This window comes from Microtus oregoni, unplaced genomic scaffold (genome assembly GCF_018167655.1).
Source record: "Microtus oregoni isolate MIOR12 unplaced genomic scaffold, Mior012 000019F_ref0000042, whole genome shotgun sequence".
Classification (NCBI taxonomy): domain Eukaryota; kingdom Metazoa; phylum Chordata; class Mammalia; order Rodentia; family Cricetidae; genus Microtus; species Microtus oregoni.
The window spans coordinates 37,765,095-37,779,044 of record NW_024543078.1 but is presented as its reverse complement, the minus strand read 5'-3'; the positions used below and the strand labels follow the sequence as shown (position 1 = coordinate 37,779,044).

Genomic DNA, 13,950 nt, shown 5'->3' with positions numbered 1-13,950 from the left:
TCTTTCCATACATCTTGTTAAAGTGGAGTCACGTGAAGACACAAAGGGACACAGAAGACAGGTGACTGGAGTCACTGAAGGCTGTGCACATGGACAGGAGCTGGCCAGACCTGCATTTTGAAACACCTTATTGGTGACAGCATGGGTAGTTCCCTAAAGGAGAAAGGGACAGAGCAGCAGAGCTACTGTGATGATCCTAAACAGAGGCAGCAAAGGCCTGAACAAAAGGGCAGCAGGGGAGGAAAGGTAGGCTAACAGTCAGCCAAGCAGAGCAGTCGTCAGTTAGGCAGACAGACAACTTAGTCCAAGAGGAAAAGCTGGGCTAGAGAGCCGGGCTCCAAGCAAGTGTCTTTCCAATGCCTGCCTGTCTGCATGCACACGTGCACAGGAAACTCGCCATAAGATATGACAATGTCCACCTAAAGATGCACACGCATCCTCAAATCAACCCCCTTTGAAAGCTCACTCCTTTCTCAACTGGAAACTAAAATTCCAAAATCTACATGTAGGGAGTCATGTGGTATCATCTCTGGGATACTCCAGGTCACTAGGCTCTTCTGGGTAGATCCTGGGGCTGGCTGCTACCATCTGGGTTCAATTAAATCTTTCTGCTTCAGGTCACTGGTCAAGCTAGCTCTGGGAACAACAGTCCAGGGAGCCCTGGAGTAGTCCTCCTTAGTAACCTTCTACCCCCGCCAAAGCCTGGAAACTCAAATTTTGGTGCCTAAAAACAAACATCCTAGTTTAGCAAAGTGATAAAAATGTTGCCTTTGTAACACTCTGTAGGCAACTTTAGGAAATCTTGCAGAACGTAAAATTTAAGCACCCTGAATAAATGACATAAAAATACCTCCTCCACAGCCCTAAACTTTTATTTATTTCTCATTTAAAATGAATGACGAATAAGAATGAAAATCATTTGGGGATTCTTTCACTGCCAACTCACTCTCCAGGTCTCATTACTTATCCATGCACTACAGGAATTTGCTCAGCCATCTACCAGTGACCAAAGAACAGTATCATTAACCACCCCTGCCTTTCTTCTTCTTCTTCTTTTTCTTTTATGTGCACTGGCATTTTGCCATGGATGTTGAGTCCCCCTGAAACTGGAGTTACGACAGTTATGAGCTGCCACGTGGGTGCTAGGATTTGAACCCAGGTCCTATGGAAGAGCAGCCAAGTGTTCTTAATCACTGAGTCATCTCTCCAGTCCCCATTAGCCCTCTTTACATAGCTTTACTTTCACAAATCTTAAACCAAGTTCTAGAAATGCAAGTCACTTTATAGGACACAGACATGATAAAGAAACCCTATTTGTTGTTTAGGTCTTTCCACACTCATCTTGTAAAATACTTGCTTTGCAGAAAGCATGCCTTCCCCTAACATCCTTAAAAGGCACTCTGAGGAGAGCTGAAAGGAGAACGCCTACACTGTCTCTGACCTCTCGCCATTCAACTGACCATGTGATCTGGATCTAGCAATATATGCCTTATTGAGATTATTAGATAATTAAAGTGTTTTCAGAGAGAGTGAAAACCAAGCTTGGCTCCATCCATCACCTGCACTTGGAATCTGTACCTTCTAACTTTCTGTCCAACCAGTTTCTATCCCTGTAAGCCTGAAATACTACTCAACGAAACTACATCACCTTCCTCCATCCTCTCTTTTTTGATAGTATCTTATTATATAGCTTTGGTTGGCCTAGTACTCACTATGTACACCAGGCTGGCCTCAGACTCACAGGGCTCTACCTGGTTTTGCCTCTGGAGTGCTGGGATGCCACCATGCACAGGCATCTCTCTCTTTGTGATGTTATGATGGTTTCTACAGGAGGGTGCATTATTTCCAGGCCTGGCAGTCCAAAGCCTGTAAAACAGACTCCTCCTAGGTGGTCTCTGGTGCTGCCCTCAACACCTCACAGCTCAGTCAGGACTCCCTGACGAAACAATGATAAATATGTTCTCAGCTAAAAGCGTAATGGGCAGTCCATTTATAATTCCATGCATTATACAGTATTGCTTCTAAATAGGTCACTCCAAATTGTGGCTGAAATGATCCCAAAATGGACATGGTCTGCTTTTCTGGCCTTTGTGTCATTTCTAGATGTGTGCCTGCTCTGAGCTTCCCAACTCTATTACTTCTTGGATGAGTTACCTGCACCACTGTTGCTAAGCAGGCTGGCAGAAAGCTCTTCGGTTGCACCGAAGTTCAAGGACATGCTGTCACCAGGGTGGCGGGAAGTGCTGTGCCTGCAGAGAACAAAGCCGGGTCACCTGCTTAATTAATGTAGATCATCATGATTTTTCCTGCTCACCCTGTACCCTAGTGTGTAGGGGAGAGGGTAAGAAGAGAAGGGAGGACCCATGAAAAACAGGCCTGGATATTCAGTCACACAGGCTGGCAACCCTTAGGATCCATACCTCAAACCACCCTGTGGTAGTTTTACTTGTGTGCCAAGCCCCAGACACCCTGACTGCTCACCTACCACCATTAGACCACTTCCCCTTTCTGCACTATGCCTCTCCCTTAAAAACAAAGGAAGGACATAAAATACTTGAATGGATGTACCAGAGCTAAACTAGTGAAGAGGCCCACACCCTGTCCAGACCTTCACATGAACACCCCGCAGGAAAGAGGACGTCCAGTGCCCAAAGAATGGGGCCAAGGCTGCTTTTTGTAAACTGCTTCCTGAAGCAATTTCGGACCAGTGAGTCCAGGTTTAAAGCAGGGTCACACTCATCAAGGCTTAAATGGCTTTCTGCCTATACTGACTCTTCAGATACTCTGTAAGACATTCAGAGCTTCTGTTAAAAAACGAGTATGCCAAGTCACAGAGAAGCTGTCTAAGAGAACAGCATGTACCACCTGTCCCGGCATCCCATAGGCAAACCCTAAGACAAAAAGAGACATCTCATTTTCATCCTTGACCAGTTCGGAAGAAAATTAAGAAGTTTACAAAATGTGAGCTCAAAACAAACCTAAAGCAGGGTCTTGGTAATGTTACAGGCGCACTATCAGGCTGCCTGAGTTCACCCTTTGCCCAGGGATGGCAGGACCTGATGGGAGTGTTCTAAGTCACAAATGTGTCATTTCATCAGCTGTTCAGCGCTGTCCTGGGCTACCTTCCAGAGCCCTGTGCAAACCCTCACCTTCCAGCAGCTTCATGATACGCCAACTCCAACAGCTCTGCAGAGGAGTGGGTGGGGTCCCTCTGCCTGCTGCCCTGAAGCTCTGCCATGTTCTGCCGCGTTTGATGATGGATCTGAATGGCCTCTCCAGACGGTCCTACCCAGACAAAGAACCAATGAATGTTATTCCAACCTGAACAAAAACATACTCTTCCTTCTCTCCAACTGCTGGGACAATGGAGAGGTCCAACAAAGAGCACAGCAGGAGGAATATTATACAAGGGCCCTGCGGGCTCCCACAGAGGACTTTTCTGCCCACACTGTATCTGGGACTATATGCTGGAACTCTCGGTTTCAGAAATACTATGGAGATGCCATACAGAAATAGACAAGTAAAAGAGGATAAAAAGATGAAAAGAGAAGGAAAATAAAAAATGAAATAACAAGCCAGGTGGTGGTGGTGTACACCTTTAATTCCAGCACTCAGGAGGCAGAGGCAGGCAGATCTCTGTGGGTTCAAGGGAAAAGAAAGGAAGGAAGGAAGGAAGGAAGGAAGGAAGGAAGACAACAATCTTGGTATGGTGGTGTACACTCTAGCTCCAGTACTTGGGAGGCAGAGGCTGGCAGATCTCTGTGCTACAGGGTACAGAGTAAGTTCCAGGATAGTCAGAGCTACACAGAAAAAACTTGTCTTAAAAAAAAAAGAAAAAAATCAGAAAGTAACAGTGTCACTCTAAAAATCTAGGGTGCTCATGCATAAAAAAGACAGAGCACGAGAGGCTGGAATTAGTCTTGTCTATTAAAATGCGCTTTCCGAAAACATACGCATTAGAGGGTTAAATAAGGTTACCAAGAGTTAAAGGAAAATTTATCTGGGTAGAAGAAATATCCATGAAACCCAAATGTGAAAGAGGTAGAAGTGTGTGTGGAGATCAAGAGACTGGGTAAGAAGGGAAAGAGACTCTGAAGGGAGTGAGGAGTCTGAGGGCGGGCTGCCTGGTAAAGAAGGGTCTTAGTGACCAGAGGGCCAGTGCTCAAGAGGACAAACAGAGGGAGCAGTGCCTGCAGACCAGCTGCAGCTGCTGCTGTTCTTCAGTAATGTGGGCATGAAGGGTGCGTTAGGAAAACAGAAGAGCTGAAGTTCGTAATAGAAAGTTCTCTTAGGAGGTTTTAGCCTAGGAGCTAGTGAGATGGCTCAATCAGTAAAACGCCTACAAAGCAAGCACAAGGCCCTGAGTTCAGATCCCCAGCACCCATGAGCTAGGCATGACATTATGTACCTATAATCCCAGTGCTGGGAAGATAGAACAAGAGAATTCTTGGGGCTTGTTGGGAAGCTAGTGAGCTCTAGTGAGCATCAGTGAGATCTAAGTTCAATAAGAGGGCCTGTCCCCAAAACTACAGTAGTAGAAGACACTCTGGCCTCTATATATATGCATGTACATGCATGAGCATACAAAATCACACACACACACACACACACACACACACACACAGAGAGAGAGAGAGATGATTGATTGATTTCAGCCTGGTCTGGAGCTGGAGATGAACAAGCAGTGGTTGTAGTGATCCTAAATTCAAGGTCATCCTCCTTACAGGGCAAGTTCAACGCTACTCTGGGCTATATGAGACCCTGTCTCAAAAATAAATAAAAAGCAAGAGCAAGTACAAAAGTGAGAAACAGAGATACCTCAAAATAAAACTGGTAGGAATAACAAAAAAAGAGAATAAAACCAAAAAGAAATAATTTGTGTGATTCTAACAGAAATAAGGGACAAAAGAGGTTTGGAATGGCCTCCAGTTACAGCCAAATAAACCAGATTTATTTCACATTTTTAAATTTAACTTTAAACAGTAAAATCAAATGTAAAAGAAAACAACTAGGCATTTCTAATCATTCAGTAAGATCATTCCTAGTAAAAAACCAAAATAAAACAAAAAAAACACATCTGTTCCTTCCTGGCCCTGCAAGAACCCATTAAGCTGAAGGTTCATTTTATCTAAGCTTTATAAACCCTTACTGCCATCTTCTTGAGGCCAGAACAGAGTAAAAAGATTGGCTAGGAAAAATAGTGAAGTAAAAGTAATTGTTTTTTTTTCTTCACCCCTCAGAGACTCCTGAGAAATGACAAAGTAGCATAGATGCAGCTTGGAGGAGCAATGGTGAAAATGAGGGACAGGAAAGCTGATGAACAGCACAGTCCCTTTCAAAGGGACAAACAAAAAAGGAAAGCCCATTAGTTAACACAGCTGGTCACTTACAAAGTTTGTTCTCAAGTGTGTCTGCAAAGATCCTCCTGAGGACCCTGTGAAAAGCCCAGCAGGCATGTCCCCCTCACTGATGGGGCCAAGAGGTTCACAGACATTGAGGCACTTGACCCACGGCTGATCAGTGCTAAGGACCAGAGCTCGGAACTCAGGGTCCAAGGCTCTTTCCTGAGCAGCCAACTTACCTACAGGAAAAGTGTGCATCCAGCGCCTTCTGTTGGATGTGAGCTTCATGGGCATTCTTGAAGGGGCAAAGGGGTTAATCAGTGCTCTCTGAGGTGTGTATCCACCAGGCCGAACATGTAGCATAGACTCTGCACTGCCCACATGGAACCTTCCTGGTGCACTCGAGTCCCTCTGTGGGGGTTCTATCATGTTCTCCAGGACATCTGCTGCAAATCATGGGGTTGAAAGCAAAGACAAAGCACAAATCCACAATGAAATCAGAGTTAAGAAGACCGATGAGTCAAGACTAGCAAAAATCTAGGACGTCATAATTATCAGGAAGTAAGAGTAATGAATAAAACATGCTTAGATTTGTTGTTGTTTTTTTTTTTCTCAAATATTTTGGAGACAAGACCCAATGAAGAAACACACAAACCTAATACAGTCCCATATTTTGCAGGGGGACCGTGAACACTGAGCTGAATGCAATGAGTAAGGATAGGACTATAATAGGAATGGGGTGAATATATTCTCTCTGAGGGCAAGACAGCAAAAATAAATGTTTGAGCCAGCTGTGACAGCCACACGCTTTAGTCAGAGCACTTGAGAGGCACAGACAGGCAGATCTGAGCTCAAGGCCAGGCTGATCTACAGAGAGTTACAGGTCAGCCAAGGCTGCATAGCAAGACACTGCATGACAAATAAGTAAGTGAAAGGTATGTCTGGTGAACAGACTAGCTCACTAAACCCATTAGGTTTTAAGTACACAAGGCTAGAATCACTCTCTATTTGCACTGAAACCAAATGACACGAGTTCCAGCAAAAAGAATAGTTAGCTTATTTAAGGACTATACAACAGCTGTCGATAAGCATCATCTTCATTATCTTTTCCTCTTTTGTGGCAATTCTGGAAATCAATGTTGAAGATGATGGCATCATAGAATAAGAGGAATCAAGTTCCTCAATGATTAAGAAGATCCCCCCATTGAGTCTGGGTACTGAGAGAAGTGTAAGCAATCATGTCATTGTGTTCAACTGAAGAAATGTTCTTAAGAAAAAAGAATAAAGAATGTGTTCATGCTTGGCTAGGCCAGGAAAAGCAATATTTAGATCCAACTTGTCCTGTGCAATGGCCTAGAAGAGAGATGAAGGCAGCAAGTTATGTAACCCAATCTAAGGACCTAAAAACTGAAATCCATGGGAACAAAGTCTGTTTCTGTGCATGTTCAGGAAACAACTATGTTGATTAGAAAGTGGCATCAAGGGAGGCTGGAGAGAAGGCTTAGCAATTAAGAGCACTGTCTACTGTTCCATGGGACCAGGATTCAATTCCCAGCACCCAAATGGCAGCTCACAACTGTCTATGATTCAGTTCCATGGAACCCACCCTCACATAGACATACATGCAGGAAAAACACCAATGTGCATAGGATAAATAAACAACTTTAAAAATGTGGCATCGAGTAATACCTGGCATGGTGGCTTCCATCTGTAATCTCAACACTTGGTAGGCTGAGGCAGAAGGACCATCATGAGTTTGAGGCTACAGTGTGACCCTGTCTTAAAACGGATGAGAACAACAACAAAGGATTCCTAAGAACATGGCTCAGTGCTTGCCCCACAAGTATTCAGATCTGAATTTGGATCTCTGTGCCAACAGGTTCAGTGGTACATGCTTGCAATCCTAGCAATGGCGAGATGGGAAATGGAGACAGATACCTGGAGCTACTGGCCAACTAGCCTAGCTTGTTTGGCAAAGTCCAAGCTAATCAAAAGCCATACTGTTTTTTTAAGTTTATTTATTATTATAGTGTGTGAGGGCATGAGTGTCAGAGTACACACGCAGAGACTCAAAGGTAAATTCTTTGGAGTTGGTTCTCTCCTTTAATCTTTATCTGAGCTCTAGGAATAGAATTCAGGGCATCAGAAAAATCCCTTTTCTACCTGGCCATCTTGCCAGCCCCCAAAAACACAAGTTTAGGGCCTGGAGAGATGGCTCAGTGGTTAAGAACTCTAACTGTTCTTCCAGAGGACCTGGGTTCAATTCCCAGCAACCACATGGCAGCTTACAACTGTCTGAAAATCCAGTTCCAGGGGATCTGACACCTTCACACTGATTCACATAAAAGAAAGTTAAATAAATCATAAAATTTATTTAAAAAAAAAAAACCCAAGTTTAAACAAAAAGTGAAAGGTACATTAAAAACAAAATTCAAGGTTGTCTTCTGACCTCCACACGTGAACACGCACATACCCACAAAGGTGTCCTCTAAACATACATACTCATTCACACATAATTTTTGAATAAATGGTTCGATCACCATTATCTAATATCTAGCATGAAACCTTCTATATCATTGTAATATTCACCTTTGAACCTGATTTGTAATTTGCATACAATTATGGAATAATCAAATCACCATGAAATAACCACAAAAATCCTGTCACTAGACATAGTGGTGTATTTCCAATATCAGGAGTGTAGCAGGCAGAAAAATAGCCAATTAAAAGACCAGTCTGAGCTGGGCAGTGGTGGTGCGCACCTTTAATCCCAGCACTCTGGAGGAAGAGGCAGGTGGATCTTAGTGAGTTCGAGGCCAGCCTGGTCTACAAAGTGAGTTCCAGGGCAGTCAGGGCTACACTGAGAAACCCTGCCTCAAATAAACAAACAAACAAACAAAAATCTGTGGCAGGAACAGAAAACCAAAAGCTCATCTATAGACTGAACTGGGAATTCCAACGGATTGCCTCAACTTCCCCAGCTGATTTCTGCTGGATGTGTGCAAACCTTTGATGATGGTACCCTTGTTTGTTCTCTTAATCAGGTTACTCCCATGGTTTGCTGAATGTTGCAAACTGATTTGAAAATATTTTGCTGTCTGTCTGGTGCTTCTATCTACTTGTTATTTACTCTTTTACTTTTCCAGCTTACTTAATAAACTCACTCACAACTGAAAGTACAGCTGCCACAGATCACTCTCTGAACCACATAGAATGAATACACTGTAAATTAACAAACTGGTGCTGGGATTTATCAAATAAGAAAGAATATGGTCTAACTAATTACTATAGAAATGAAAGAAGAAACTCAGCTGGGTAGGATGGTACACATCTATAATCCCAACACTGAAAAGGTTAAGGCAGGAGGAGATTGCAGTAAGCTCAAGGCTAACCTGGGGGATAGTAAAATGAGACTGTCTCAAAAAGGGGCCAGCAAGATGGCTCAGCAAAGGTATTTGCCACTAAGTTTGAGTTTGAGGCACAAAATACAAAGCGTGGCACATACTGAAATGAAAAAATAACAAACCCCTTTGACCCTAGGCCTAAAAAGACTGTAGATAACATACAAAAGGTTAGAGACAACAGAATAGTATAGTACACATCCAACACCTAATATGATTTGCACTCATTCACTGGCATGAAAGTAACAAAAATATGAGACTTACACCCCACTCCAATCTGGCCCTGTCACTCCCACGCCCCTATACTGTCCCCAGGCCTCCCCAGGCCTCCCCGGCCGTCTGTGCTCTAGGACTCTGACCTCGGGTGCTGGTGTAGCCCAACGAGCTGCTGACTTCATACTGGTGCAGGTGGGGGTTTGGGATCATCAGGATGTTGGTGCTCTTGCCCAGGGAGCTGTCATCAGAAGCCTGGCTCCTCACTTCCTCAGTGGGCAGTGCACGGCTTGGTAGGGAAGGGCTGGATGAGACATCACAGGAGCTGGCACTTTTGCGATTATGATTCTCCTGCTCCCTCACAGACCTGAAATGCAGGAGACAAATTACTACCATGAAAATGACACTTCAACTTTGAGTTAAAATATCAGTGATGATCATCAGCTACATATACTCAAGAAACCAATATTAAAACTCTCAATATGGGAAATAACGCTGGCCTGAACAACAAAGATTTCATCTCAAGAGCAGGGGGGAAGAAAGGGGCATGGTGATTTACATTTAGTCCTGCAATTGAGAGGCTGAAGCTGGAGGATCACTAGGAGTTCAAGGCCATTCTAGGCTACAGTGAATCCCTGAGCTATATATAGAATGAGACCCTGTATCAAAACTAGAAAAAAAATTTTTTTTTTTTTTCCTGAGACAGGGTTTCTCTGTGTAACAGCTCTGGCTGTCCTGGAACTCTCTTTGTAGACGAGGCTGGCCTCAAACTCACAGAGATCTGCCTGCCTCTGCTCCTGAATGCTGGGATTATAGGAGTGCGCCACCACCAGGACAGCCAGAGCTGTTACACAGAGAAACCCATAAAGGTCCCTCAGGTTTTCTTTTGCTTTCTAATAGTCTGTTTTAATATAAACAAATGCTGGGCTGGAGAGATGGCTCAGTGGTTAAGAGCTTTGCCTGTTCTTCCAAAGGTCCTGAGTTCAATTCCCAGCAACCACATGGTGGCTCACAACCATCTGTAAAGAGGTCTGGTGCCCTCTTCTGGCCTGCGGCATGCACACACAGAGAATATTGTATGCATAATAAATAAATAAATATTAAAAAAAAAAAACAAATGCTGTAATTAAAAAAATATATATGGAAGCCTTCACGAATTTGTGTGTTACCCCTGCACAGAGGCTATGCTAATCTCTGTGCTGTTCCAATGCAGTGAATGTGCTGAAGCATGCACCTCTCAGGTTTTCTGAACTGCTCTTTCTTCCTAAAATATAGCCTCACTATATAGTTGAGGCTGGCTTTGAATTTGGAATCCCTCCATCTTTGCCTCATGAGTGTCAGGTTATTGACTTGTGGCACAGGCCTTGGGTCCCTAAATCATTTTATATGCACCCCCAGAGGAATATGACAGAAAACCTGCAGGTGGCAAGGCGCTGAGCCCGGGATGGACCGGGCAGCCTGAATACTTGAGCATCGTAGGCATCATAATCTACTTGGATGGGCAGGGTGTTCTCAGATTCTTTTGGAGTCCCAAGAGCTGTAAAACACAAATAATACAATTAAAACACAGTTCTAACAGAGACACCTATAGAGGATCATCAAAATCTGCAAGGCATTGGGGCTATCTACCAAGGATAAGATGGAATAACCCAACTATCAGGTTAAGATTGAATGACATAAATGTCAAAGTGACAATAAAATAGTACAGCAGTAGCCGGGCAGCGTTCAGCACCAGTCTTACTGGTCCTGCTAGAGAGACCACCTGAGCATCCCCAGTGCTTTCCACCTGACCCATGCACTGCAGCTGACAAGGCACAGCTGCAAGGTGGCTAAGCACCCTTCCTAGGGTGACACAGGAATGTGGGTTACTGACTTTAATATGAACCTTCTTACGATACTTCCCATTATTTTGTGACCACGAATTACCTATTCCTAAAAGTGATGAGAAAGCATCTCAAAAATACTCACATGTGGCCAGACGGTGGTGGCACATGCCTTTCATCCCATCACTCAGGAGGCAGAGGCAGGGGGATCTCTGTGAGTTCAAGGGCAGCCTGATCTACAGAGCAAGTTCCAGGACAGCCAGGGCTACACTGAGAAACCCTTAAAAACAAATGAAAAAAACAAAAAACTCACATGTATCTCGGCCATTTTTGGTTTTCTCAGAAGTGGGCTGAAAAATTAAATAGATACTTTGTCACTCCTCTGACAGAAGCAAACGGAACACAGTATGTTATGTACTACTCCCCAGGGCAAAGACTACGTCATGGCTATCTAGTAACTGGGTGTTAACACTTGACACCGGCCTACCGCAGCGTCAAGCCCTGCCAAGTCTTTTAGTTTCCACTTTACATCTTAATCTCAGAAGCTTATCCAGTGGGGCATGGACCCCAGTTCCTGCCGGGGACTGAATCCCAGGCGTGCGTGTGCTCTACACTGGGCTACAGCCCCAGCTTCTCCATGAAGTTTCAACACAAAAATGTTTAAACCCTATTATGACCCTAGAGATGGGAGAAGGGAGCTGACAGTACACACAGCCGTGTGCAGCCCCTGAACGCTGTTCAGACTGGGGAAACATACCTTCTTTCCTGCCAGTTTGATCCGTGGGGTGAAACTGTTACAAAACAGCTGGCTTTTGGATGTGTAGAAACTATCAAAAAAAAAAGTTATTAATCTATAATTTATTTTTTTTATTTTGATGTACATTTGGTGTTTGGCCGACATATATGTCTGTGTGAGGGTATCAGATCCCCTGGAATTGGAGTTACAGAAAGTTGGACAGTTATAAACTGCCATGTGGGTGCTAAGAATTGAACCCAGGTCCTCTGGAAGAACAACCAATATTTGGTTTTTTGAGAGAAGGTTTCTCTGTAGCTTTGGACTGTCCTGGAACTAGCTCTTGTAGACCAGGCTGGCTTCGAACTCACAGAGATCCACCTGCCTCTGCCTCCGAGTACTGGGATTAAAGGTGTGCACCACCACTGCCTGGCTACAATCAATATTCTTAACTGCTGAGGCATCTCTCCAGTAACAATTTTTTTGTTTTTGTTTTTTGTTTTTCAAGACAGGGTTTCTCTGTATAATCCTAGTTGTTCTTAAACTCAGATTCGCCCACCTCTTCCTCCAAAGTGCTGGAATAAAAGGTGTGCTCGACTAAGCCCAGATTCTTTAATCTAAACCTTAAGACAAACAACAGGGGCTGGAGAGATGGCTCAGAGGTTAAGAGCACAGTCTGTTCTTCCAGAGGTCCTGAGTTCATTCCCAGCAACCACATGGTGGTTCACAACTGCCTATAATGAGATTTGGTGCCCTCTTCTGGCCTGCAGGCACACATGCAGGCAGAACACAACACAACACAACACACACACACACACACACACACACACACACACACTTTTTAAAGACAAACTGTAAACCCAAGTATGACCAGTTTGCCTGTGTCTGGTTTTGTTTAGGTTCACAAATCTTCCCAATTCTAACCAGTGAGATTGCCCAGTGGGTAAGGCACTGTGCAAACCTGACAGTGTGATCTCCAGCAACCTATGATGGAAGGAGAGAATTAATTCCAAAAGTTATTCTGAACTCCACACAAACCAGAACTCACACTCACACCTCATTTACACATATGCATATGAATAATAATAAACCAAGCACAGTCATAAACGCCTTTAATCACAGCACTGGGAAGGCAGAGGCAGGTGGATCTCTATGAATTAAAAGGCCAGTCAAGGCTACATAGCCAGACATTTTCTCAAATAATAATAATAGTAAAAATGTTAAACTCCAACTTCAACATCAGCAATAATTTCAACTGTTGCTCTGGCCTTCTCTCCTCATACACCACAGGCTCACAGTATAGTGTGTAGTGGTCCTAACTGCTAACTAGATCAGAGTCCCCTATTTCAGGAACAAACCTCTTTACATCAGAATACTTTCATCCTGATGTTTGGTATGTTAGGTCCACAGGAAGTCTTCTTTTTTACTAATTTATTTATTTTTATTTTATGAACATTGGTGTTTTGCCTGCATGTATGTCTGGGTGGGGGTGTCAGATCCCCTGGAACAGGCAGTACAGACACTTGTGAGCTGCCATGTGGGTGCTGGGAATTGAACCTGGGTCCTCTATAAGAGCAGCCAGCTCTCTTAACCACTGAGCCATCTCTTCAGCCCCTATAGGAAGTTCTGAATATTCACTCGTTGGTTGGCACTTAGTTAAACAAGACAAAATAAAATAAAAACACAGTCCTCAAGAAGAGATAGCAGAAATTATTAAACATCAATCCATCTGAAAATAATTTTAATATAACCATGTTATAAATGTATGTTAACTGGAGACCAGCCCTTACACCCAAGTGCTGAATGAACACACAGAAATTGTACTGCCTTTCCATTCTTCAGGGACCCTGAACCTTGTATTATCTTTTCTCAGTCATAAACTTGCAAATAACGTTTGAGACATTGCCCTAATTCTACCTTCTAGAAAATCTCTGAGTATAAACAATTAAAAATTTAAAACAAAGCCAGGTGTGGTGACACACACTTTTTCAACACTTGGGAAACTGAGGAAGAAAGGTGGATCTCTGTGAGTTCAAGGCCAGTCTGATTTTGCTGGCCAGTCGCAGCTACAAGTGAAACCCTGCCTCAAAAAGCCAAGCCAACAGAATCTGCAGATTAGGGACAGGCTATAAGAACAACCTTATGGCACACTAAGTACATAAGAACACAAGAGTGTTACCTGTACCTGCCACTGGACTTGGAGTCCAGTCAACCCCTGGGATTGGGCTTCTCCCAGTAGTATACAAGAGAAAATTAAGTAGAAGTTGCTATTTTCTTCCCAGACATCAAGAGTAGGCCTGGAGAGATGGCTCAGTGGTTAAGGGCACTGACTACTCTTCCAGAGGACATGGGTTCAATTCCCAGCATCCATATGGCAGCTCACAATTATCTGTAACTCCAGTTCTAGGGGACCTGATACCCTAACATGGATATATACA

General features: G+C 43.7%; 1 protein-coding gene and 1 pseudogene across 15 annotated transcripts in view; both read right to left on the bottom strand.

Annotated features, from left to right (window-relative positions):
* The window catches only part of LOC121459396 (GATOR complex protein DEPDC5), a 124,494-nt gene that overhangs the window by 64,224 nt on the left and 46,320 nt on the right, over window positions 1–13,950 (bottom strand). For 9 of the 15 annotated variants that reach the window (XM_041669107.1, XM_041669106.1, XM_041669121.1 and 6 more), the window contains 7 exons: window positions 11,537–11,606; window positions 11,093–11,129; window positions 10,373–10,493; window positions 9,103–9,323; window positions 5,582–5,788; window positions 3,150–3,285; window positions 2,155–2,249 (listed from right to left, as the gene is read on the bottom strand). In XM_041669107.1, coding sequence (XP_041525041.1) covers window positions 2,155–2,249; window positions 3,150–3,285; window positions 5,582–5,788; window positions 9,103–9,323; window positions 10,373–10,493; window positions 11,093–11,129; window positions 11,537–11,606 — 887 coding nt within the window. The remainder of the gene's footprint in view (window positions 1–2,154; window positions 2,250–3,149; window positions 3,286–5,581; window positions 5,789–9,102; window positions 9,324–10,372; window positions 10,494–11,092; window positions 11,130–11,536; window positions 11,607–13,950) is intronic. The other 6 variants (XM_041669108.1, XM_041669110.1, XM_041669117.1 and 3 more) reach the window with 1 other exon arrangement.
* Window positions 10,091–10,190, bottom strand: LOC121459946 (annotated as a pseudogene).